The 24,873-nt window shown below is 40.9% G+C and overlaps 2 protein-coding genes and 1 long non-coding RNA gene across 3 annotated transcripts; all 3 read right to left on the reverse strand.

The window, feature by feature from the left end:
• Window positions 1-9,102: 9,102 nt before the first annotated feature.
• Window positions 9,103-13,294, reverse strand: LOC122043982. The gene is made up of 6 exons (XM_042604535.1): window positions 13,291-13,294; window positions 12,731-13,184; window positions 12,568-12,634; window positions 11,183-11,373; window positions 10,908-11,073; window positions 9,103-9,560 (listed from the first exon to the last, which is right to left on the reverse strand). Exons 1-4 carry the CDS (start codon window positions 13,292-13,294, stop codon window positions 11,242-11,244), a joined length of 657 nt encoding a protein of 218 aa, XP_042460469.1. The 3' UTR covers window positions 9,103-9,560; window positions 10,908-11,073; window positions 11,183-11,241.
• A 6,911-nt stretch (window positions 13,295-20,205) lies between these two features.
• Window positions 20,206-20,790, reverse strand: LOC122040005. The gene is made up of 3 exons (XR_006128473.1): window positions 20,765-20,790; window positions 20,360-20,492; window positions 20,206-20,272 (listed from the first exon to the last, which is right to left on the reverse strand). It is a non-coding gene; the product is annotated as an uncharacterized LOC122040005 (long non-coding RNA).
• Window positions 20,791-24,140: 3,350 nt separating this feature from the next.
• Window positions 24,141-24,609, reverse strand: LOC122043983 (MADS-box protein J2-like). Its single transcript, XM_042604536.1, has 3 exons — window positions 24,425-24,609; window positions 24,212-24,318; window positions 24,141-24,169 (listed from the first exon to the last, which is right to left on the reverse strand). Exons 1-3 carry the CDS (start codon window positions 24,607-24,609, stop codon window positions 24,141-24,143), a joined length of 321 nt encoding a protein of 106 aa, XP_042460470.1.
• Between the last annotated feature and the right edge of the window lie 264 nt (window positions 24,610-24,873).

Consider the following 24,873-nt stretch of genomic DNA (forward strand, 5'->3'; position numbering starts at 1 on the left):
AGGAGGAAGGACGTTGGCTCAAAAAGTATTACTGGTCGGGTATTTCTGGCCCACTCTGTAGAAAGACGCAAAGATTGGTGAACACTTGCTTATCCTGCCAAAAGCATCAGAACCTAACCCATCGGCCAATCGACATGCTGAAAACCTCAATAGTCTCATGCCCCTTTGACCAATGAGGCATGGATATTGTAGGATCATTCCCAATGGCGCCAAGTCAGAAGAGATTCTTGTTCATAGCAGTAGACTACTTTTCTAAATGGGTGGAAGCAGAAGCCCTAACCAGGATTACTGAAGGAGTTGTTATTCAATTCTTATGGAGGAACATCCTCTGCTAATTTGGAATACCGCACAAGTTAGTGTCAGATAATGGAAAGCAATTCCAAGGCCGCAAGATCCAGGCCTGGTGTCAAGGATTTGGCATAACTGAGGCTTTCACATCTGTAGCTTATCCTCAGAGCAATGGGTAGATCCATGTTACTAACAGGGACATAGTGCGAGGGTTGAAAGTCAAGCTGGATCATGTTGGAGGCGATTAGGTAGAGGAGTTGCCTAACATCCTCTGGACCTATCGCACGACTCCCCGAGAAAGCATAAGACTCACCCCATTTCACCTGGTCTACGACAGTGAGGCTGTGGAGCCCATAGAGGTCGGGGTGCCCTCAGTTAGAAGACTGCTATATGATGAAGAAAATGCTGAGCGACGGCTTTCAGAGCTGGATTTGATCAGTAAAATTCGCGAATGGACAACTGCTCACTTAACGGCATATTAGCAAACGATGCGTCAAAATATGATAGAAGGGTTGTTCCTCGGTTCTTTGGAGAAGATGACTTAGTATGGAAGAAGGCAAATCCCGTAGGGGAGGTAACCAAGTTGGCACCTCAGCGGGGCGACCCATATAAAGTTGTCAAAAGATTAGCATCGGGTGTCTATTATCTGTAGGGCATTCAGGGTAGGGAGCTAGACCGTCCCTGGAGCGGTAACTACCTCCAACCCTATCATATTTAAGTTAGTACTTTGTAAGACTTGAGATTAGGAAGATATGATCGGTCGGGCATGAAATGACAGGTCGGGATACCTGGTCCAGAACACTCATGAATTTTCTTTAAGACCTTATTAGACCCTCGTGCTCAGATTAACAACTCAGACCCCACTAAGTTAAAACTAAGGGAAAGGTAAAAGATCTTAAAAAGTAGCCACACAACAATAGTGAACATTAATAGAGTATAATAAAATATCCACACACAAGTCATTTGAATTCCACGAATACTTCATTGGGCATTTCTCTGAGGATGCGACGATTATCCAAAAAATCTTCAGGAGAAGCAAAGGATAGATACCCTTGTTCCTAGAGTTGCTGAAGTGCCCCCACTGCACCATAAACCACAGATGTGATGAAGCGATCCTTACCTGTGAGCCAAACTTTAAACAGTGTAAATATTCTTCTCGGCTCACTTGTAGTCGGTCGCTCTCCCTAGCCTTGTAGGTCTCTAAGGCAATGACAGAGCTCGATAAAGCAGATTAAGCTTGAGACAACTCTGCCTGCAAAGAACCCAGCTCTATTGCCTGAGACTCTAGATCGCGCCTCTGGTCCATGATCAGCAGGTCTCAGGAACTCAGCTCCTGAGCCATATGATCTATCTCCTGCTTATATGTAAGCTTGAAGTCCTCTAGAGCGGTACATCGTTGAGTTAGCTCTGATTGAGCCTCTTAACACTTAACCTCAGATGTTTGCAAGAGAGCTTCAAGCTTGCTCTTATCATCTCGGAGATGACTAATCTCTGCCTGGGCCTCTTCCAAGGTCTTCTCCCAGGAGACGCTTGCTTTCTTCAAGGTCACCACCTCCGCCCTAAGTCTGAACACGACTACATCAGGGTCAGAGATTTGAGACTCTAGGTCTGCAACTCGGTCTTTTAAGATCTTATTAAACCGGTATATGTGCAGGATTGTCTAGTTTAAGTGGAGTGACTAGGCAAACATATGTTCATAATCAGGTTGAAGTGAGAGCAGAAAGACATAGTAGGAGGAACATAACCGCAACAGAGAGCGGGAGCTTACCATAGTGGCCGTTTCAATGGCCAAGTCCACCAGGCCAGGTAAATTGCGGGTGTCCATCGCCTGCATGGTGTGCTCCCATTGAGATGCTAAGTAACCCCACAATATGATATTATGAGCAGGAGCAGTGAAAGAGCAACACAATCCCCACTCTGTGGGCAAAGTGGCGCGGTAGCGGAGATACCGAGGACGGGAAGAGTCTTGAGCAGTCCCACTCGTGCCAGGTTGGGTGGAAGCAGATCTTGGTTAAGGAGATGGACCAGTCAAGGTAAAAGCATACCCTGGTTGAACAAAAGGGTCAGACGAAGAAGGGGCAGGCCCAGGAGGAACAGAAGGGATAGGTTGAGTGGGCGTGGCCGGTCGAGGAGAAGGTATGGTCGGGGCGCGGGATTTATATTGCCGCCCTGGGTCAATTTCTTCTTTAATAGTCGGAGCCTTCCCTCGTTCAGCTTCAGCCCCGATTCAAGGCGACCTAATAGGGTCGCTCGGGGGTTGTGGATCTGGAATGGACATAGAGGCTAGTTGGGATGATGGAGGGGCAGTCGGGGCTCGGTGGCCAGGCCTGGTCCCGTAGGATGGCGTCTAGTCCGTCGTGAAAGCGGCTGCTCATCTAAATCCTCTGATGAAGTTCGAGGTCGATGAGCAGGAGGCACGGGGGGAGTGCGCCTTGAGGACTCAGGAGCAAAGCAAACGTGCGGGGTAGCTCGGGTTGCCGACTGAGGAGCAGTTGAGGCGGTTACCCCTAGGGGAAGGGGAGCAAGGTCCGATAGACCCCTCCTATCTAGTATTATGTGTCCTCGACATTGTATTTCCAAATCGCTCAGGGGAAGAGGCCTGATTGGGGATGCTTGGGCTAGAGTGTCGGCTACGAGAAGAGCATCAAAATCAAAATAGGGAAATGAAGGTCAGTCGAGGTAGGGTAAGCCATACCTAAGGAATGCAACAGCTTTGAAGAGATGCGGCTCAAACGGAACAAAAATAGTACATCCTCTGTTAGCAGTCTGAGCAGGTCTAAGCGCCAACATCCTAGTTGTATGGAGGCTTCTGTAAAGTCTGAGTCCGTCTAAAAGTTCCATAGATGTGGTGCTGGAGGAAGAGCTGAGCACCGCTGAGTAGGCCACTCCACGGCTTGGGGAAAGCTCAGGAAGAAATATTTTTCTTTCCACTCTGAGTCTGAGGACGGGAGGGGAACAAAAAAGGTGGTTCGAGTGCGGGCCTAGAGACAGAAAAGACCCTTACTATGCCGACGCGGGGTAAAGAAACAGAGGAATAAGCGGGGAGTCCAAGGTATGTCGCATACTTCGCAGAGGAGGACGAACCCAGACAAGATCCTTATGGAATTAGGGGTAAGTTGACAAAGGGGAATGTGAAAATAACGACTCACTTGGGAAAAGAAAGGATGAAGGGGACTGCGGAGGCCAGCAACAAACTGTTCTTTGAAGAAGGGTACGTACCCTGTCAGAGGTGAAGAGACCCGGTGGACCTCAGAAGGTATGATGATATGCATGACCTTGGGAATTTCATAGGTGAAGCAAAGATCATCCAGATTCACGGCAGTAAAGATTGAAACTCTGAGAGCGTAGGTAGGCACAGGGGAGTCCATGGGATGATGCAAATGTAAAACACAAGGGGATCACAACCAACATCGGAGACAAGAGGAAGGCTTACTCTTGAGACAAAAAGTTCAGTAAAGCGGAGGGGGAAGGATATTTATAGCTTCTAAGGGGGGCATAAAGGACCTCGTCATTAGCGCCCATCAAGCAGTTCGTATTTAAAGTAGCTGGCGTCAGCCATAAATATAGAAACAATGTCAGCCGTAGGATCATTCTAGAAAATTGTGCCACGGGAGAATGTTGGAGAAAGCAAGGATGATAGACATGCTGGGGATAGAGGTTTGTTTGGACCTTGGGAATATGCGATGCTACAGTAGCTCTCACTCCGAACTAGCGAGTACCGGGCGGGTAGCTCGATCATGCGTAACTAGGTCAGAGCCCTGGAGTAGACTGGTCAGACAAAGCAACTGATTGGGTCACCCAATCGATAATCTTGGTCAAGACATTAAACGGATTGGTCGGGTTAGATGCCCGATCGGGTAACAAAAACCCAACCAGTCGCGTGCCTTAACGCCTATACAGAGGTTAAGTTAGCAAAACCTCGGTAGAAGGGATAAGCACTTAACAAATTACACGGGCATATCCAGTGAGAAATAGTATAGACCATAAAAGAAAGCACTAAATGAACTATACAACGATACATTACAAAAAAAGTTTGCCCAAGCACAAGTCCTTCACAATGCTCAAATCAAAGTAAGAAGAAAGGAAGTGCAAACTAGTCGTTGAAAGAAGGAAAGACATCATTAGGAAGCTCCCGGAGAAGGCGACCCCTGTCCAAGAAATCTTCATAAGGGGCTGATCGGAGGTAGCCTTTTTTACAAAGCTATAGTAGGGCCCCCACACCACCGTAGCAGACCATCTGGTCGATGAGACTGCCTATCTTTGCTCCAAATACTTCAGAAGCATGGTAGGTGCCCTTATATCCTTCTAGACGGGCAGCCTCACCGACCTGATAATCCTTCAGCTCATCCTTGGCCTTGTCTGCATCAGCTAGGACTAGGGGCATCTCTTGGTGTGTGGTGGCGGCCTCATCCTTGGCCTTAGAAAGGTCCTCCTACAAAGACTTGAGGGTAGCCTTCGCTACTTCTTATTGTTTCTGAAGAGCAGCTTCTTGGTCAGTGCTAGCGGACAGGTCTGCCTTTTTTTGCCTCCAGATCTCTCATTAGAGCAGTGTGTGCTTCCTGCAATTTCTTCTGTCGTGAAGAAAGGGTAGCCACCTCAGCTTCCTTCTCCTCCAGATCAGCCAAAATTTGGGTGCGCCTCAGCCCTTCAGACTTGAGCTTGGACTCGCTCGTCTTCAGGGTTATTTGCAAGGTCTGCACTTTCTCTGGCTCTGCCTAGGCCAAGTCCTGAACAGTTTGGTCTTTTTCCCTGATAGTTTGAAGATATATAGGATTGCATCGGGTTATCGGAGGTGGTCAAATAAAAAACGTGGCCAGTAGGAGATTCGAACTCTCGAAGGCGAACCCTCAGGGACTTGTTCTCTCGTTGTAGGCCGACCACGTATTGTGATATGCTCAAACCCATGACGCAAGCCTGCCAAGAGTAGGGAAAGATTAGCCTTATCTTATGCATCTGAAAAAGAGGCAGAGACAACTCACCGATACTAGCCAATTAGAGAACAGGTCAGCTAGCTCCAGAGGGGGACCTTCTAAAATTTGGTCGCCAACCGTCTTCCATGACTCGGCCAGGGCCCCATGAAATTCCACTTGGCCACAATGAGGAGAGGCACTAGCCGATGGGATAGGGCCCTGCACCTGTAGAGAAGGCAGCTGGAAGGAAGAGGTGAAGGCATATTTTCCCTTGAGGTGCTCCTTTGGGCGCGAAGAAGAGGCAGGTGCCGAAGTAGGAGCGGGGAGTGGAAGAGACGAGGTCGCGGAATCCCCGGGCTGGTCTCCCGCTCGGGAGATGGTTTTCTCCGGGACTAAAATGAGGACAGGAGAGGTCGCAACCTCTGTTACTGGAGAAGGGGTTACCCGGGCAGGGGTTTTCACCTTGGCCTTGGAAGAAAGAGGAGGCCTCGATGGAGAAGATTGGATTGATGGGATGACTTGTTTCCTTTTGCACTAGAGTCACAGACACTTTTCTGGAGGAGGAGAGGGGGCCCTCTCACCTATGGTGGCTTCGATAGGGAGTGATTTGGTTCCAAGGGTCTCGAGGTCCCCGGATGGTTAAGAGGAGGCCTCTGCTGAGGCGCTGGTCTACGGGGCATGAGGAACCTCATGTTCCTCTAAAATCTTTGGGCCTAGTTTCTTTAAAATATCGCTGGGCAGCATGGAAGAATCAAGGGCGTAGGCGTAAAACATGACCTCTTTTGCAAAAAAAAAAAAGAAAAATACCTCAGTTAGCAAAAACCAGGAAGTGAGGGCATTGGATCTTACCAAAAGGAGCACCCAAAGGCGTCCAGATGGGGTTGCGCCCAAAAGTGTATAGCATGCTCTCTCGCTGCAGAAAGGGGAGTCGCAGTTGCACGCCCTCCAACTTTTCAGAAGTTGTGTGGCAGGGTCGTTGATGTTGGTGGTCGCGTAGCTCAAAGGGAGTGGGAAGAGTATAGTACCACTCAGCTGGCCAGGATGCTGGCTCAGGCAATTGGATATAAAAAAATCTAGACTTCTAACCTTTGTTAGAAGAAGACATCCTGTCAAAAAACTTGTACCCGACCTTGGAATGCACCATGAAAACACTCAGCTCCGAGCGTTTGAGGGTGCAACAATGTTGAAAAAGTTACGGGGGCAGGGGTATTTGATATAGGCGATGAAGGATCACCATTCCGAACATGGCGCGGAAGGCGTTGAGGGCGAATTGGGACAATGAAATGCCAAAGTACCTGCTCAAAGAGGAGAATAACGGATGGATAGGAAAGCGAAGACCGCCAAGGAGCTGGTCCTTAAAAAAGGTCACAAAATCGGTGGGAGGGGAGGAAGGATAGTCATCTGACCCCAGAGGACGGAGCTTGTAGACCTCAGAAAGTTCTAGACTCGGCCGAATTACCTTAAGATCACTATTATCCATGTCGGAAGGGAATATGCATACCATGACACCTCCATCTCACCGGCCATTACAGGATGAAAAGGAGTGGGAGATGAAGAAGGAAGAGTACTTACAGAGGACAAAGGAAATGCATGAAGAAGGAGGCGATCAAGCGAAAGCAAGAAGGAAAAGAAAGCTTGAAGGAAGTCGAAGCAATGAGGAATGATGGTGGATAACCTTTAGGATTTTAAAATCAAAATCCTTAGGAAGCATCGGGAAGTGAGCCGAACAACTGAAACGGCATAGCACACGTCAGCCGTCATATCGAGAAGCAGAAGCGATTTGGGGTCGCATGCAAAAAGCGTGCATCATATATTATGACGAGTTAAGTTTATGGGACACGTGTCATCTCCCTAGGAATGAGCATTTATGACGGAAGTGACAAGAAAATTATAGAGAGGGATATGCAGACAGGAATGCCTTATCTTGTGAAGACCATGCCTCGGAGATTGAAAATTTCATGCGGCTGCCTCGGGAAACAAAGAAGAAGGCGGCGGGAAGTGTCGCTCCAAATTTGGCGCCTTTATGCCTCCTTGAAATCAGAGTAAGGTTTAAATTTGACTAAAACCTTATGTATTATCCTTTGTGATCGCAAGAGCATTAAGTTAAGTCTTCGAGCACAATCCCTTCAAGTCACAGATGCAGCTCGCCAGATCCACTCCCAGTCCACCAGATCCACTCCTGGTCAGGTCTCCAGATTAAGTCATGGTCAGACCTCCAGATCCCTTCCTGGTTCGACCTCCAGATCCCTTCCTGGTTGGGTCTCCAGATCACGTCCTAGTCAAGTGTCCAGATCAAGTTATGGTCAGACATCCAAATCCCTTCCTGGTCAAGTCTCCAAAGCAAGTCCTAGTCAGACCTCTAGATCCATTCCTGGTTAGGTCTCCAAATCAAGTCCTGGTCAGATCCATTCCTAGTCAGGTCTCCAAATCCCTTCTTGGTCAGACCTCCAGATCCATTCCTGGTCAGACCTCCAGATCCATTCCTAGTCAGGTCTCCAGATCCCTTCCTAGTTAGACATCCAGATCCCTTCCTGGTAAGGTCTCCAGATCAAGTCATGGTCAGACCACCCAGATCCCTTCCTGGTCAGGTCTCTAGATCAAGTCCTGGTCAGACCTCCAGATCCATTCCTGGTCAGGTCTCTAGATCAAGTCTTGGGCAGACCCCCCGATCACTTCCTGGTTAGGCTCTCGGTTGGGACTCCAGACTCTCGCCCCAGTACGAGTTATAAGTGAGCTTGCTCTCATGACCAACGACCTCTCGATCGGGCTTCCAGACTCTCGCCCCAGTGCGAGTTATAAGTGAGCTTGCTCTCATGACCAACGACCTCTTGGTCGGGTTTCCAGACTCTTGCCACAGTGCAAATTATAAGTGAGCTTGCTCTCATGCCTCCAGACTCTCGCCCTAGTGCGAGTTATAAGTGAGCTTGCTCTCATGAACAACGACCTCTCGGTCGAGCTTCCAGACTCTCGTCCTAGTGCGAGTTATAAGTGAGCTTGCTCTCATGACCAATGATCTCTCGATTGGGCTTCCAGACTCTCGTCCTAGTGTGAGTTATAAGTGAGTTTGCTCTCACGACCAACACCTCTCGGTAGGGCTTCCAGACTCTCGCCCCAGTGCGAGTTATAAGTGAGCATGCTCTCAGGACCAATGACCTCTTTGTCGGGCTTCCAGACTCTTGCCCCAATGCGAGTTATAAGTGTTGGGACCGAAATGTAGCTAGGGGGGGGGTGAATAGCTCAGCGCGATCTCGTGCTCATTGTTGCTTGCTTCTTGTGATGAAATGCAGCGTAAAATACAAAGAAACAAATACACAACGCTAACACTAGGGATTTACTTGGTATCCACCTCAAGAAGAGGTGACTAATCCAAGGATCCACACACTCACACACCCTCCACTATAAAATCGCTCCTTTTCGGTAACTACTGAAGGAGGAGAAGCTCTACAAGCTCACAATACAAGAAGAAAGGGAAGGAAAATACAATACAAGCAAAAGCTTACAAGACACTACAAGAAAAAAGCCTAACAACAACGGTTTTTCACCGTTGTCGTAGCCCCTTTTGGACTGTTGTTAAAGACCGTGTTGTTAAAAGGGGTGCCAAAAGACAACAATTTTTAACCGTTGTCTTTGAAGGCAAAGACAACAGTTTTACAACGGTGAAAAATCGTTGTCTTTTCCTTCAAAGACAACATTTTTCACCGTTGTCTTTGAGCATCTACCTTTAATAACAGGGTCTTCAACAACAGTTTTAAACTATCTACGACAACGGTGAAAAACCGTTGTCTTTTTTAGATAAAAAATAAAAAAAATTAATACACAATTTTCCAATATTAAAAATCATTCAAAATACTAAATTTCAAAATAAAATTTAATATACAATTTTCTAACATTCAAAAATGATATCTATAACATTCTGAAGAAATTTCATAAGCAACCAACAAAATTTCATAAGCAACCAACAAAATGATAACACTATTAAAACAAAGGTAGAACAATATAACACGAGATTTTCTAATCTATTTTGACTGTTGAACTTTTGCTCCTAATATGTTTCAAGGACCGCAGCGCTTCTACGGTGCTCTTCATGTATAAGCTCTGCATATATTTAATCTCCTCCAACTCCGGAACCCTCCCACCTGATTGTGTCGGCTTTGGCACTCCATTTTGTCCGTCGCATTCTGCTGAAATTGACAGGTTGTTGCTCGGGAAGAGGTGGTCGAGCATAGCCACACACTCCTTCACGAGTTTGTATATATAGGAGATCAGTTGTAAAGAATGGCTACTGCAGCACCTTTTCGATGAAGGGCTGTCTGATAAGTGCTCCTGTTCTCTTGTCATACTTCTTCAGTATTTTCACTAGACCTGAATTCATCACAACAAGAATAATAAACCATCTAAATGAGTGCACAAATTTAAAAAAAAAAAGAACCAAAAGAAAGGACAGAATAGTTAATCAATAACACTCAGATAATTGTAAACTATAATTAGGCTCTGATCATGACTATGCTAACATGAGTTTCCTTGTTAACAAATTGAGAAATAACTGTTTGGAGAAATTAACAAACAAGACATGTAATATCTAAAACAAATGGGAGAGTTTGATACCTAAATAAAATCAACCTTGTTCAGTCAATGTAAAATCAGTTAAACTGCATTGGTAGTAGGCAAATAACATAAATTTTTCTATTGTGGAAGTTATAATGAGAGTGGATTGATTGTTTCACCAATGACGAGAAATATTACTATGTGATTTGAAGAAGAAATCCAAACATCTATTCTGCTGAATGCTAATTTATCATAACCTAGCAAAACAAATTTACCAAGCTACTCCAACGCCCTTCTTAATCAATCTGATCAATTAGTAAACATGATTGTAGAATAAAACCCATAAATTGCCTCTGAAGCGAAAGTGCTAAGTTTATACTGGACTGAATGTAATTCATACACCATATGGATTATTTGCAATGAAAATTACAAGCTCTAAAAAAAAAACAAAGGTTTGGAACATAAAGGGATATCAATCCATCACAACTTAGATTGTTTGGAGGATCCACAGAAGTGTATTAATTTACATGTTAGAATACTGAAAATAAGCTACAGTGAAATCTTTAATGTGTACCATGGACTACATAAGAATAGATCAAGAAAAAGTTGAATTCTTACGGAAACCTACCCGTGTAGTTAATTACGTGATCTTCTCCTTAGCCTTTACTTTCCTTTGAACATTCTTCCTTGGTAGTGATCTTAAAAATTATATTAATTGTCAAGATGCATGCTATAAAACTGTTCAAACAATCACTTAGATAAAGCACAAACAATCACTTTGTTTGTGCTTCAAGATCCTACAAAGATTGAATTGCACATGGCAAAGATGTCGTCTGCCTGCAAACTTCTCGCTTAAATCTATTTCCAAACATGAAATACTAGTAGCGATATTGAACTATTTTTCTAGTTGTCAGTCTTTCTTGCAAAGGATGCAGTTTAATTTTCATTGACAGATAACATGTTGCATAAATACTTGACTAGCTGTAATATGAGTATGAAGTACTCGGGGATTAACTGTTGGAGTTATCTTTCAAATGTCGAATTAATGGAGAAGGACCTAACCTATCATAGTTTTCAAATAAAACATCTCAACAACCTGGGAAATGATAGGATAAAATGATTATCACAGCAATTTATATTAAACAAAAAGAGATTCCTACTTACATTGCAGGATAAGCCTATGAGTTTTTTGAATTAGATGATGATGCAGATTGACTGCCTTTTGTTTCCTTGACATTTTTCATTTTTTGGGTTCAAGGTACTTGAATCCATCTTCTGGACCTCCTCTTTTGGGTATATAAAAATCTGACGGACCATAGCACAAAATTCCCTGCAGAAAATTATACAACACCAGTTGTCAACATATCCACTTTATACATAGAAAATGGAAGATATATATACATAAGAGAAGAACATTAGGAATGTAGAAGCATGCTTACTGCCAAGGGTCATCTCCAACAAGCATCATATCATCCTCATTATCAGTAAATACAATCATCTAATTTTTATTTGGAGCCATCAATTCTCCTTTGAATTCAAATAGCTGATCTAACTCCTCGATCAATTGGTCATAACCATCAAACTTTGTCAAGTCAACAGATCTTCCAAGTGCAACACCCTGCTTATGAACCTGATATCAAAATGGAAACAGAATCATCTTCTCCAATAAAAAAGAGGTACATTCTATAGCATGACATTCTTGATCTACTAAGGGACTGAATGGAGATGGATACTACACATTAAGTCAAATCTGAAAATGTGATTTAAAATCATTGGATCTTGCATATACACCAAAATTCAAAAAGCAAAGGAACTAGAAAGATATTAATCAGTCAGAAGCGAAGAACTAGCAAAAGGGAGAAATCATTTGATTTTAATGGAAGTTATCAGTTCTAGCATAGGCAGCATAAAGACTGTTGAAGAGTCACAGAGAAGTGGAGGGGATCGTCTTCACCGTCGGTGGAGGAGGCGTCAGGGTGCTTTTCGGTGAGGGCGCGGTGGGGGAGTTGCGACTGGCGGTTGAGAAGGCGGCATATGTTTTTCGGCTGGACGGATCTGTAATAAATGATCACACAACCAAACTCAACATCCCAAACAATGTATACAATCAAGTCCACACAAATCTAGCACTAAAAACAACTTACCCTCGAGCCATATCTGATATCTCTCTCGGAGGGATGATAAGCTCGAGTGTTGTGCTACGGGAGCTTATCAAATTACAATTAAAGTTACCGAACCCCTCTACACTAAAGTAGTATAGAGATGACTCGAGTCGTCTCCCAAAGAATGTAATGATAGGATGATAACTTCAGGATTGGTTATGACTTTTGGATTTTTGATATGAAACTGGAGGTTTGGGTTTTGAATTTTGAACTACGATATGAAATAACAAACAAGTAAGAAATTAAACCTAAGGAACAAAAGAGCAATGCAAGTATGAAACCTAATCCTAATTAATGAAAGACATCCTATCTATCCATTAATAGTGATCTCATAGTGCATTGTCACTCTACGCTACAATTTCACCATTAACGGAACTAAACTAAGGAATGAAAGAGAAAAGTATTAAATGAACCTACGTAGTAAATGAAAGACGATGCAAATAAGAAAACCTAGTCTAACTTAAACTATGATTGCAAGGAAATTAAAGACAACATAAAGTAAGCATGTAATGAAACTAAGCATGGAATGTAACTTAGAGCATTAAAGAAAGCTAATCTACCCTAGCCTAATTGCATTCAAATGAAGAACAAAACTTATAGCAATTGTAAAAGATAAGACAAGCAAACATTAAGTGAAATAAAGTGCACGAATTTAAACCTACTGTTGGAAGAAACATTTTGTCGAACACCTTATGAGCATAAATCGAAATGACATGAGTACGTGCAAATCTAAAACAAGGGAGAACAACCCAATACAAGCATCAAACAATCAACTAAAAGAAACATCACTATCAATTCGAATCAAGTGAAGAAACTGCAACAAACAAAAGCTGTCCAGATCTGTTGAAGAATTGCTGATCGAACTTGAAGACTGCTGTGGAAGAAAAGGTGGAGCTGTGACTGGCCAAATCTGGTCCGGATGAAGGAAGTAGTGCTGGAATTGAAGTCTGCTGTGCTGACCAAATCTGGAGAAGATGTTGCTGCTCGAACTCAGAACTTGGAGGAATGAAGTCGCCTGTTGAATCTATCGCGAACCCTAGCCCGCGCGAGGAAGAAATGCCGCGAACACAGAGGACGTCGCGAACAGAGAGAAGACTGAGCGGTAGAGGCAAAATTCCTTGGCTGCGGTGTGAATAGAAGAAGGAAGGAGATGGTGTCCGGCCGGCGGCGGTGATTGAGTGGAGGTGGCCGCCGGCCGTCGGTGAAGGAGAAGAAACGACAGTCGCGTGAGAAGGAGCCGAACGGGAGAAGATGCGATGCCCCCCATGAGAAATGCTTGCTTTGTGGATTTATTCCCCCAAATCTGATCCGACGGTCCTGATCAACCCAGATCCGAAGGAGTGGCTGAGATCAAATTTGAGTGAACGGTCGAGATCAACTGAAACCCATTGAATGGTCCGGATGGCTAGATCAAGATGAGCGGCTCAGATCACGCTAGATCTACACAGATTGGCCAAAATCAACCAGATCTTGATGAACGGTTAGAATTAATCAGATCTGAATCTTTCATTTAATTTGCTTCAGATTTGATCCAATGGCTCAAATTTCTTCAGATTGGACTTCTCATTGACTCAAGTCTTTAGGTTCAATTTGGATCAACTTGAGCTCAATCCCTAGAAAATAAAAGTGCACAATTATAAGTAGAAATCCATAAAAATAGGAAGAATTATAACAAAACTCATAATATAAATCCAACTTAATAAACATGATAAAAATCAACAATTAATCATATGAAAGGATTAAAACATGAAAATTAAGGGTAGAAATAATGTATCAAAATGCTAATTATCAAGGGCTCGGGAGGTTATTGTGGCGGTGAGCTGGGACTGAATAGGGTGTAACAACCCAATTTTCCTCATTAGGAGTTCTAAAAGTTATTAAAAATTTTAGAAATATTTTAGAAATTTTTAGAGTATTTTTATGTAATTTTTGGAGGTCGTTTGATATTTTTACTAAACGAAGGAAGTTTTGACAAAAAAATGTCCAATCCGAGAATTGAACCCACGACCTTTGACTCGGTCAAAACCCAGCTGACCAGGTGGGCAAAAGGATTTTTCTGTTTAGAAAAGGTTGCGAATTTATTTAAGATAATTAACAGAATATTGGATTATAAAAGGGATAAGTTGATCTTGGATTTGTCTATTTAGAAAAGGTAGCGAATTTATTTAAGATAGTTAACAGAATATTATAAAAGGGATAAGTTGATGTTGGATTTGTCTGTTTAGAAAAGGTAGCGAATTTATTTAAGATAGTTAGCAGAATATTGGATTATAAAAGGGATAAGTTGATTTGTCTGTTTAGAAAAGGTAGCGAATTTATTTAAGAAGTTAACAGAAATATTAAGTTATAAAAAGGGATAAGTTGATGCTCTGTTTTCTCATGACTTAAACCATTCTCTCCTTCTCTTCTGCATACGATGGCGGAGCTCGGGCAGAAAATGAAAGGGAGTTAGGGCATCATCTCCGGCGGTCGGCCAAGGTCCTAGAAGCCCTTTTTGTTCGGTTGTGAGTCCAAGAATCAAGGTAAGTGCTTCTCACCTGCAGTAGGAGTAGTTTCGGACCTTTGTTCTTCTTGAATTCGAAGCATAAGAAGCGCTTATAGTGTAGATTTTTAATTAAGCCTATAGTGCAGATTTTAATTAAGCTTATAATGCAGATTTTTATGTAGAGCTTATATTACAGATTTTAATTAAGTGCTTATAGTGCAGATTTTTAATTAAGCCTATAGTGTAGATTTTAATTAAGCTTATAATGCAGATTTTTATGTAGAGCTTATATTGCAGATTTTAATTAAGCGTTTATAGTGCAGATTTTTAATTAAGCTTATAGTACAGATTTTAATTAAGCTTATAGTGCAGATTTTTATGTAGGCTTATAGTGCAGATTTTAATTAAGCTTATAGTGCAGATTTTATGTTTGCATAGTATGCAGAAATAATGTAGCATAGAATGCAGAATCTTGATTAGAATAGTATGCAGAATTTTGATTAGCATAGTATGCAGATTTTTATTTATGCATTACAAAGTTAGAATTTGTTTAAACATTTCAGTTTTTAAAGAAGCATTCTTTTATTAGAGGTATTAACAAGTATAAGAAAGATAAAGAAAAGAAAAAAAAAGGCCAAGGCCTTAAGTAGATCCCAAAGTCAAGACTTTAGGGATTTTGACACACAAGGTGCTCGTTAAAATGCCGAGACATTATATATTAGAAGTATTAAAAGATAACAAGTATTTTACTTTTATCAGTGACACTGTACTGGACTCTCAGTTGTCCTTGGGTTGGGCTCCCATAGTCGTCCCTAGGTTTAGATAACCTAGTAGTAACGGCACGGCCGACGGTCGACGACCCGAGGGTCACCAAATGGGCCGCCAAATGGGTCGGGTCGTTACAAAAGTAAAAGCAAGTACAGTTGCTGGGCCCAAGAGAAGTTGATTACTATTTTGAAGTATTATAAGTATAAGTTTTTGAACAAGTAAAGCAAGTTTTACATAAGTATAAAGTATTAAAGAATAAGCTTTAAACAAGTGAATTAAAGAATAGGTTTAGAACAGATGAACTAAGTTTCACTTTGTTTTAAAATCAACAAGTTAAGTTTTCTTTTATGCTAGCATGTTATTTAGATTAGCTTACTGTTCTTTGCTATTTTCTGAGCATGAGTAGCTTTACATGTTTAGCATTTCAGCATGTCTTGTTCTTTTACTAGTAGATGAGCATGAGTAGTTTTCCCTTTGAGCATTCAGTTTTAGTTTTCAGTATATTCACATGCATATCGAGTTTTTGTGAGTTAGATAGCGCTTACTAAATATTTTGCTTATAGATTACATTTCCTCTTACTGCAGATAAAGGAAGGTGACAAGGTGGTGCAGATGATGTGTGATGCCAGGACTATGGAAGTCTTGGGACTAGAAAGGAGTTCCTTTAGTCTTCTTTCCTTATTTTTAGTTTCCGCATTTTAGTTATTGTAAACATTTGAGTTGTATTTTAAGTTCATGTCATTTGAGATTATTCTGTTTAGATTGCATGTAGGATGAGTTCAGTTTATAAGTAGATATTTGTGGATTGATACTTATTTAACTGCGTGGGTGTTTGATAAATGTTCCAGCCGCCTGTGGCTGATGTATAGTATGTTATGTATTAATGATTATGGTCACCGGTACAGAGGAGACTTTGCCGAAATTTTTCGGTAGGATTTCCATGTGGTCTTTAATCATACCGGCTAAGTAGAGTTAGTAGTTGAGTAACGGTCAACCTTAGAGTATAGTAGTAGTAAGAAGGGTGGTCGTTACATAGGGCAATGCCAACACTAGAGTAAAGATCGGTTAGAGCAAACCTGGTTCGATCGTCGAAGCTGCGATGTGTAGAGAGGCGCTGCAGGAGGTTAGATCTAGGGTTCAAACCCCTCTTAACCGGAGATCCACCAATGCAGGGTCGGTGACTCTAGGAGAAGAGAAATCTCCAGATGGACTCCAGTGATCAGTGGAGAAGAGTCTTAGCCGGCGGTGGACGCTTGGTGCTAGCGCAATCGATTTCCTCGTGGCTTCGGCGTCGGGGAAGAGTTAGGGCTCGGCGATGGCAGCTATGGCGTTGATCGGAGCAAGGCACGACTCAATGAGGCTTCAGCCGACGTTGAGTAACTCTTGGCTGGTGGTTATGTATGCGGGGAGAAGAAGTATCGTGACGTCGATAGGCGGTGAGGATCAGCGTCGGGTTGGGAAGGAGGGGAAAGGGGAATCAGCAGTGGTGACCTAGCCTCACGCGAACAAAAAATCTCTTTGTTCGTGAGTTTTTTTTCGTGAAGTTAAAAAAAACTATTATTTTTTTGGGATTCAACAACATTCAATAGACAACAGTTTAATAAAACTGTTGTATATTATCATGTAAGCAACGCTAAAAGACAACAGTTTTTTAAAACCGTTGTCTTTGACATACATTAGACAACAGTTTTTTAAAAATCGTTGTCTTTAACATACATTAGACAACAGTTTTTTAAAAACCGTTGTCATTTAAAAAAATTATGGTGAACAACAACGGTTTTCAATAAAACCGTTGTTAAATGGCAAAAAGACAACAGTTTCTCGAAAAACTGTTGTCTATTAGGTGTGGTTAAATCTAAAATTTCTTGTAGTGAGATATGCACAAGAAACCCTGACCCTAGTTTCTTCCTCGCCTCTTGACTTGGACGTGCACCAGCACAAGCCTCCAAGAACCTTCAAGATATGGCGTGAGAGCTGTGGAGAACTGCTGTGAAGATCTGTGTCGAGAAAGAATCGGAGCCGTGGGAGTTCTACTGAGAGAATCGCTCGCCAACCGCTAAATACGACGCCAACGGTCGGATCCCAATCTATTGGATTGCTCCCAATCGATTGGGGAGGCTTTGGATCGATCAGTCGATCGATCCAGAGTGCCTCTGTGCTCTCTAAAATTGCTTGGATCGATCGACCGATCGATCCAGGGCTTATCGCACAGAATCATGACTCCCAATCGATCGGTCGATCGATTGGAGGCTCTGAATCGATCAGTCGATCGATCCAAAGCCATTCTGTGCGATCGCGGGCTTCTCCCAATCGATCGGCTGATCGATTGGGCATGAGCCAATCGATCGGCCGATCGATCCAGCTCAAGGTTTGGCCCAAAACTGAGTCCAAAGTCCCCTAACCCAACATCCGGTCAACCATGACCTGTTGGTACATCATGCCTAGCATCCGGTCACCCTTGACTTGCCAGGACTCCCTCACCAAGTGTCTGGTCAATCCCTTTGACCCACTTGGACTTTTCTCCTCGTGCCAAGTGTCTGGTCCTCCATGACCCACTTGGACTTCCACCAGATGTCTGGTCAACCTTGACCCATCTGGATTTCCTGTGCCTGGCTTCACTTACCCAGACTTCCTTTCTGCCTAGCTTCACTCACTAGGACTTCTCCTCTGCCTGGCTTCACTCACCAGGACTTTCCTTACTGCTTAGCTTCACTCACTAGGACTTTCACCTGGCTTCACTCACTAGGATTTTCACCTGGCTTTAGTCACCAGGATTTTCTTCTGCCTAGCTTCACTCGCTAGGACTTTCCAGTCTGCCTAACCTTCCAGTTAGGACTTTCACATGGCTTCACTCACCAGGATTTTCCAGTCAAGTATCCAGTCAACATTGACCTACTTGACTCTTCTTCACAATCTCCCCACATGAACAATCGCACTGCAATCTCCATGTGTTGTCTACATATATTATCTGTTGGTTAATCCTAGGAAAATGTACCGATTTCACTATACAAAATTTTTTTGTACAAGTGTCGAACCTTTCCTTAAATAACCTATTGTGTTTTTTAGAAGTTAAATTAGGAATCGCAGACGGAACTTAACATCATTGATTCCAAATTTAACTTATTTGTTCTTAATGGTTTAGATTTGAATCGCAAGCGGAACTTAACACTATTGATTCAAATCCACCTATGTTATTAATTCCATTAAATATTAATTTCCAAAATTGACTTCCAGGACTACATGGCGAGGCTCATGATATTCTTGGATATGGGAGCAACCACCACCGCCTAGTTAAAGCCTTTTAAGGAAAGCTAATATTTAATTTCCTTAAATAACTCTAGGTTAACCAAAAAGAACAATCGAATCACAAATTCGAAAAAGAAGAAAACACAAACTCGAAAAATAAATTCGATAAACTATATCTAATTGCCTCTTGTATTTAGAATTCTTACAAAGAAAATAACTAGTATGATGCGGAAGAAAATTACTAGTTATACCTTCTCTTTGTAAGCTAATGACCTCGAGATCTTCTGCCGTATTCCTCGCCTCGCCTTGGACGTCGTGTGGACGACGATCCTCCAAGATGAACAACACCCAAAACCTTCTTCCTCTTCTTCTAAAATTCGGCCACCACCACCACCAAGGAGAAGAGAGCAAAAGGGAAAAGAGAAGGGAGAGGGCTGACCACACCAAGAGGGTCTCCAAGCAAGAGAATAAGAATTGTTGTCTCATGAAGCCCCCTCACCCCCTTCTTTTATATTATTTTCCAAAGGCAAATAAGGAAAAACTTTTTATAAAAAATAAAATCATCCAAGAGTTTTTTCTTTTTTCTTTTTATTTTTCCTTTTCTTTCTTCTTAATTGAATCAATCACCAATTTTAATTTTGTGATGATTTTTAATTAATTTATGATGGTCGGCCACTTGCTTGGGCACCAAGCAAGGTGGTCGGCTACCTCATCAAGAGGAATAACAAAATATATTTTTTAAAAAATTTTACAAGAAGTAATCCTCTTATAAAATTTACAAGCTCTCTTTCCTAAAGTAGGAGTTAAAAAAGGAAATTTCTAAAAATTAAAACCATGTTTTAAAATTTAGAACTTCTCTTATAAAATTTCCTTTTTTAACATGATGATAGGAAATTTTAATTTTAAAACTTATCTCCCTTTTTTCTTAAACCATGAGGATGGTTAAAAAAGAAAACTTTTAAAACTCTCTATTAAAACATGTGGCCTAATTCAAATAAGGAAAGTTTTAAAAATTAAAATCTCTCTTTTAAAACTTATAGTTTTCTACAAAGAGAAGATTTTAAAAATTCAAAATAACCCTCCCTTTTTGATTTATTGTGGGCGACCCCTTCATGCTTGGTCACCAAGCAAAGGGTTGGCCCCTATAGAAGAGGATGTGGCCGCACTACAACAAAAACTCTCATAGACATCGGTTTTCCACCGGTGTCTATTACATTTTCGACCGATGTCTATGAAGGCAATGTAAAAAGTCTGTCATTTTAGACATCAGTTTAAAACCGGTGTAGTATCACTTAACGACACCGGTGTTCGAATCGATTATTAACCGGTGTAGTATCACTTAACAACACCGTTTCATCAACGGTGTAAAACTGATGTAATATTATATGTTAATAACACCAGTTTTGACAGCGGTATACGACCGATGTAATATTAGTTAATAACACCGGTTTTACAGCGGTGGAAAATCGATGTAATATCAGTATCTTTTAACAGTACAAATTTGATTTCCGAAACAGTAACCAAAAAAATACACAAATATTCACAAATTACACAAATATTCTTCATTCAACAATATCTATAAAATACACAAATATTCACAAATTACATAAATATTCTTCTTACAACAGTATTCATAAAATACACAAACTAATAAATTAGTTACTTTGATTTTGCAAAGTAACTAATATTCTTCTTACAACAGTATTCTTCTTACAACAGTATTTACAACTAATAAATTAGTTACTGCCTGAATTCTTGTAATTCTGTATCCTGTTCGACTAATCTTTCTTCTGTCATTTTATTCTGAAGCAAGGCATCATCCAATTGTTTCTGTAAAGCCAGAGCTCGAGCTTCTGCTTTTTCCCATCCTAACAAGTAGATCATGCATGGTTTGTTCTTAAAACAACATAGTTTCTGTGTTGGGAAGAAAATGAAAGGGAAAAAAAAAATCTAACCTGAAATTGCTTCCTCAGCTACTTTTGCTTGCTTTGCCAAAAGATCATCTTTAGCATTGGACTCGCTGCGGACAGAAGATAGTTGTTCGTTCAAGTTTTCTACAAATTTCTCCAACTCCAGGGTCTTCCCTTTCTGAGAGAAATCATAGGCATTTACAAATTGATTCCCAACATAAGAAGAGACATATGCTCAGTCTAGAAGAGCTGAAAATTTGTTTGGTACTAATGAGTTGTTGCCTTCTTTATTTATAATCCAAAAAATTAACAATAAAAAACCAGTAATAAACAATCAAAATCAGTAATTGAAGATATCTATCTTTGAGTTCGAGAATTGTTTATACTGAAACATTAGTTGTGTAAAAATCAGTAATAAACCATCAAAAAGATGATTTGATTACTGCTAACCTCAATGTTCTTCCCTGTGGACTTCCCATTCCATATCCACGTCTTACTCTCCATGATTCCCACAAATTGCTGAAACATAGAAAGAGCTTGAATTAAGAGGCCAGTGAAAAAAAATGTCTTGTTTAAATTAAGAATGAAATTGAGAAATCCTTTGACTCTTCAACAGTAATATGTCAAATAACTTATACACCACTTGATGCACCAAGTACCACAATTCACGTCACATCTAATTTATTGCGAAGTTCAACTCTTCAGATATTTACAAATATTAGCTCCAACACACGTTGAATTTTACACATTGGTTTTGTAAATATTCTTCTTACAACAGTATTCTTCTTACAACAGTATCCATAATATTCATCTATCTATCATTTCAACCTAATAAATTAGTTACTTTGGTTTTGCAAAGTCTCCCAATTGTGTAGGAACCTCAGTAGCTTTTATCCCAAGTTCAGAGAAGAAGAATAATAATGAGGAAAATCAATTTTAGTAACCTCAATCAAAGCATTAGTTTGCTTTTTGTTCTAGCATCTAAAGCAAAAGAAAGTACATAAAGGATAGAGGATAAGGAATAACCATGACAAGAAACTAGGAAAATATATAATAACAGTAGTCCTTCAAAGACAATGAAAATAAAGTAACTAACTTAAATCTGAAGGTGATGCGTAAGTTTAAAAATCTTAATAAAATACTTTGAGTGAGGCCATATTGATAACAGGTAGTTGAAGATTGTAAACCTCAAATTTCATTCCCATGCTCTGATGAATCAAGGTATAGCAAGATTTTAAAATTTACGAACTACTAAACAAAAATATCATAAGGAAGAATCTATAGAAGTACCTGGACAACATGGGAAAATTCATTAAGAAGTACCTTAAGGTATTTCTAAAAAAACATATAAAGCTTATAAATTATCAGAACGTTTGTTCAAGTTTGCAGACACACTAGCCTCATTAAATTTGCAAATGCACAACACTTGTACATACAGTGAGAAAGGAACTGCAAATTATATGGGTACATGATTAGAGTGTTAGTCCTTCATTGGCAATAATAGATAAAAGCTCATACACTGATAACCGAAGCTAACAAAATTAAAGATTTTAGTAAAAATTAGAAAAATTAACATATACACTGACCAGGAGAGTGAGGCCACCCAAGATGCCAGCAAGACTAGACAGCAAAGGAAGTGCTACTCCAATGAAGAACGAGATGAAGCCATAAAATACTCGGAAGCCAGATCGAACCCAAATCGAGCAGGGTCGATTTGTTCAGCTTGTATAACCTGCTTCAAAGCTGTCAAAAACAGGCATGGAGTATATCTGAAAACTGCTGAGGCAGTTAAACACAACCAAGAGGAATGTTGTTGCTAGAAGCCCTCTTGGGATATCATGGCTGTGATATATATAAAGGGCATTTAGTATTCCTCCTTGAGGTATCTGGAAAACATATAAAGGTGTAAGAGGCAAATCATAATTCAAAAAATCTTTTAACAAGATGCAATATTCATTATCGACTGGCATACTTACTAGGTTACCATAAGCCCAGAAGCCTCCAATGGCCTCGCCACCCAAGATTGCGTTCATGTTCCTTACCAATTCTGACCTCTCATTCGCCGCTCTCTGGGAGCAGTTCTTCCGCGGACACGAGTGGATGTTTAACGTGTACATCCACGCCGACCCTTTCGCCCGCCTTCTGCTTACACCGACGCCCTCTTTCCGCGGTAGATTCATCTCGGCCAAAGCGACAAGTTGTGATAGAATCTGCTCCAGCTGTGAATAGCCATGGCTGCCTTGGATGAAATTTACAATCTAAAACACCTGTTCAATTAATAAGTTAATGCTAGGTCTAAGATAGGTAGGAATTGCAATTTTTATTTGAGTTAGAAAGCCATAGTTTCTTAATCTAGACGCGGTAAATGAAAAACAAGGAAAATAACAAAGTTTGCAACACAACTGACCTCTGTCATTAGAACTGTTGTGGCCACGCAGGATTTCCAATAGGACGATGAGAGGATTCTGATTAAGATCCGAATACACCGTCCCATGGAACACATAAGCAGTGCAGTCTTCGAAACTTGAGGCAAAGAGAGGGTACAGGCGATGGAAGGTGACATTAGTTATGTCTTTGGGATGGGTCCTGTAGATTTGCAGGTTAAAAATCTTACACAATAAGATTAGATACTTCTAAAGAGAAGGGTCCAAAAATTGGAAATTCATCATATAAGAGATGCGAGAAGTTAGTAAGATACCATAAAAAGTAATAAAACACAGAGCCTAATAACATTGTATGAAGAAAAGAACACATGAATTCAAGTTTTGTTGAAAAAAAACTACAAGAAAATTACCTGCTGGATGAATTGCAATGGAAGAAACTTCACGAAGACCAGTCTCAAGCTTCTTAACGAGCTTTTGCTTTAAAAGATCATACACACGGACATGATTCTTGGTTGATATAAAGAATATCGACCGTGTTGGATGAAAAACTACAGCTATTGGAAGACCATGTAACTTCTTAAAAGGATTTTGTGTGTGTTTCTTGGAGAGTTGTTGTATCAAGATTGCTCTTGAATCACCTATAATAAATAAGTCAAGGGAGTTTCAAGGTTTATAAAACGTAGAAAATATAAATGTGCATAACCAATGGCTATAGTGTAACTTGCATATGATATCTAGACATCGACCAAGGAATATAGGAGTTGCTTGCTAACAGCATATTCTAAAAGTGGGATTGATACAGTCTTTTATTCTGATTGTTTGTTCAGTGATGTTCCAAACATTAGATAACTAAAACACCTAACCGATCTTTTATTGCTTCCTCTGGAACTCCTTTTTATGGTACACAAAAGAGAATTTGGTATGGCTAAACTTTTCAGGGCACTTTAGGTTTCATCCTGATTCTAGCCTCAAAGGCTAGGTAACTAGGTATAATGTCATGATTTTTATATATTTCCAATTTGTCAGTGTGTATTAGAAAAAAGAAAGAAACAAAACTGAGATATAAAATAGGCACTAGGAATGACTAAAAATAAGTACAACTAAAATTCATAATTAGGATATCACTAGGAATGACAGTAGTTAAATAGTCTCCTTTCCGATGCCAATCAATTTTTGTCACAACCTGCAAAGCAAAAGAATGAATAAGAGAAACGTAGTGGCAAATACTCTACCAATTAAAATAAAGTAATCCAAAGGATTAAGTCTATGTCCAGAAACAATTAAGGTAATTTGATGTGCCTATATTGAAATTAATTTCTATACAGATACATATATACTCTGAAGGGGGGATACACAGTGAATATAGCTCACCTTGCAATGCTTTAATCGGATGCAATCATATTTATCATCTCGAACCCATCTCACTACTGGAGTGGTATTTCCTAAAGCACAGAATCGAGTGCCAACTGATCTGAACAGAAACTAAAATAATATTATGAGTAAAAACACTTACCCTCGTCCTCCTCTAGTTTTGATTCCTCCACATGAAGCAACTCCTTGACCCTTGCTTGATTCTCTGCACTTCCCAATCCAGTATCTAAAATAAGCACATCGCATCCTCTGAAACAATGTATAAATGTATGTCAGAAAGAAGCAGGGTGGAATTAAGCATCGAAAACTGAATTAAAAAAAAAACCCTAGAGGGTGGAAATTAAATTACAAAAACCTGGAGGCTGTGGAGAAGTCGAAGAGCTTGCCGTGGCTGGAGAAGATGATGAGGGAGAGTTCGACGTCGCAGAGAACAGAGTGCTCGTAGGCCTTCTTCAGTAGCCCGACCTTCCTCTTGGAGAAGGTCACCTGCCTATTGATCTTGTTCTCTATTCTCCTCACCTCAACCCTCCCCCGCCCCATCCTCAACCTTTAGCAATCAGACGATTAAGAAGAATGAAAAGAGGAAACGATAGGTTTTGAAGATGACCGTGTACCCAACGAGCGAAGAGGCCGAGAAGGAGAAAATGAAGCACGGAGAGCCCTTTATGCCTGTAATTTTAGGGTTTTAGCAGGCAGGCATACTTCGTTATTCTCGTACTACACTCGATCTCTCTACTTCAGAAGAAGGAGACCCCTTTACACAAGATCAGAGATCTCGGTGTTGTTCTCTCTTCCTTCGGATTC

This window comes from Zingiber officinale, chromosome 2A, assembly GCF_018446385.1.
Source record: "Zingiber officinale cultivar Zhangliang chromosome 2A, Zo_v1.1, whole genome shotgun sequence".
NCBI lineage: Eukaryota > Viridiplantae > Streptophyta > Magnoliopsida > Zingiberales > Zingiberaceae > Zingiber > Zingiber officinale.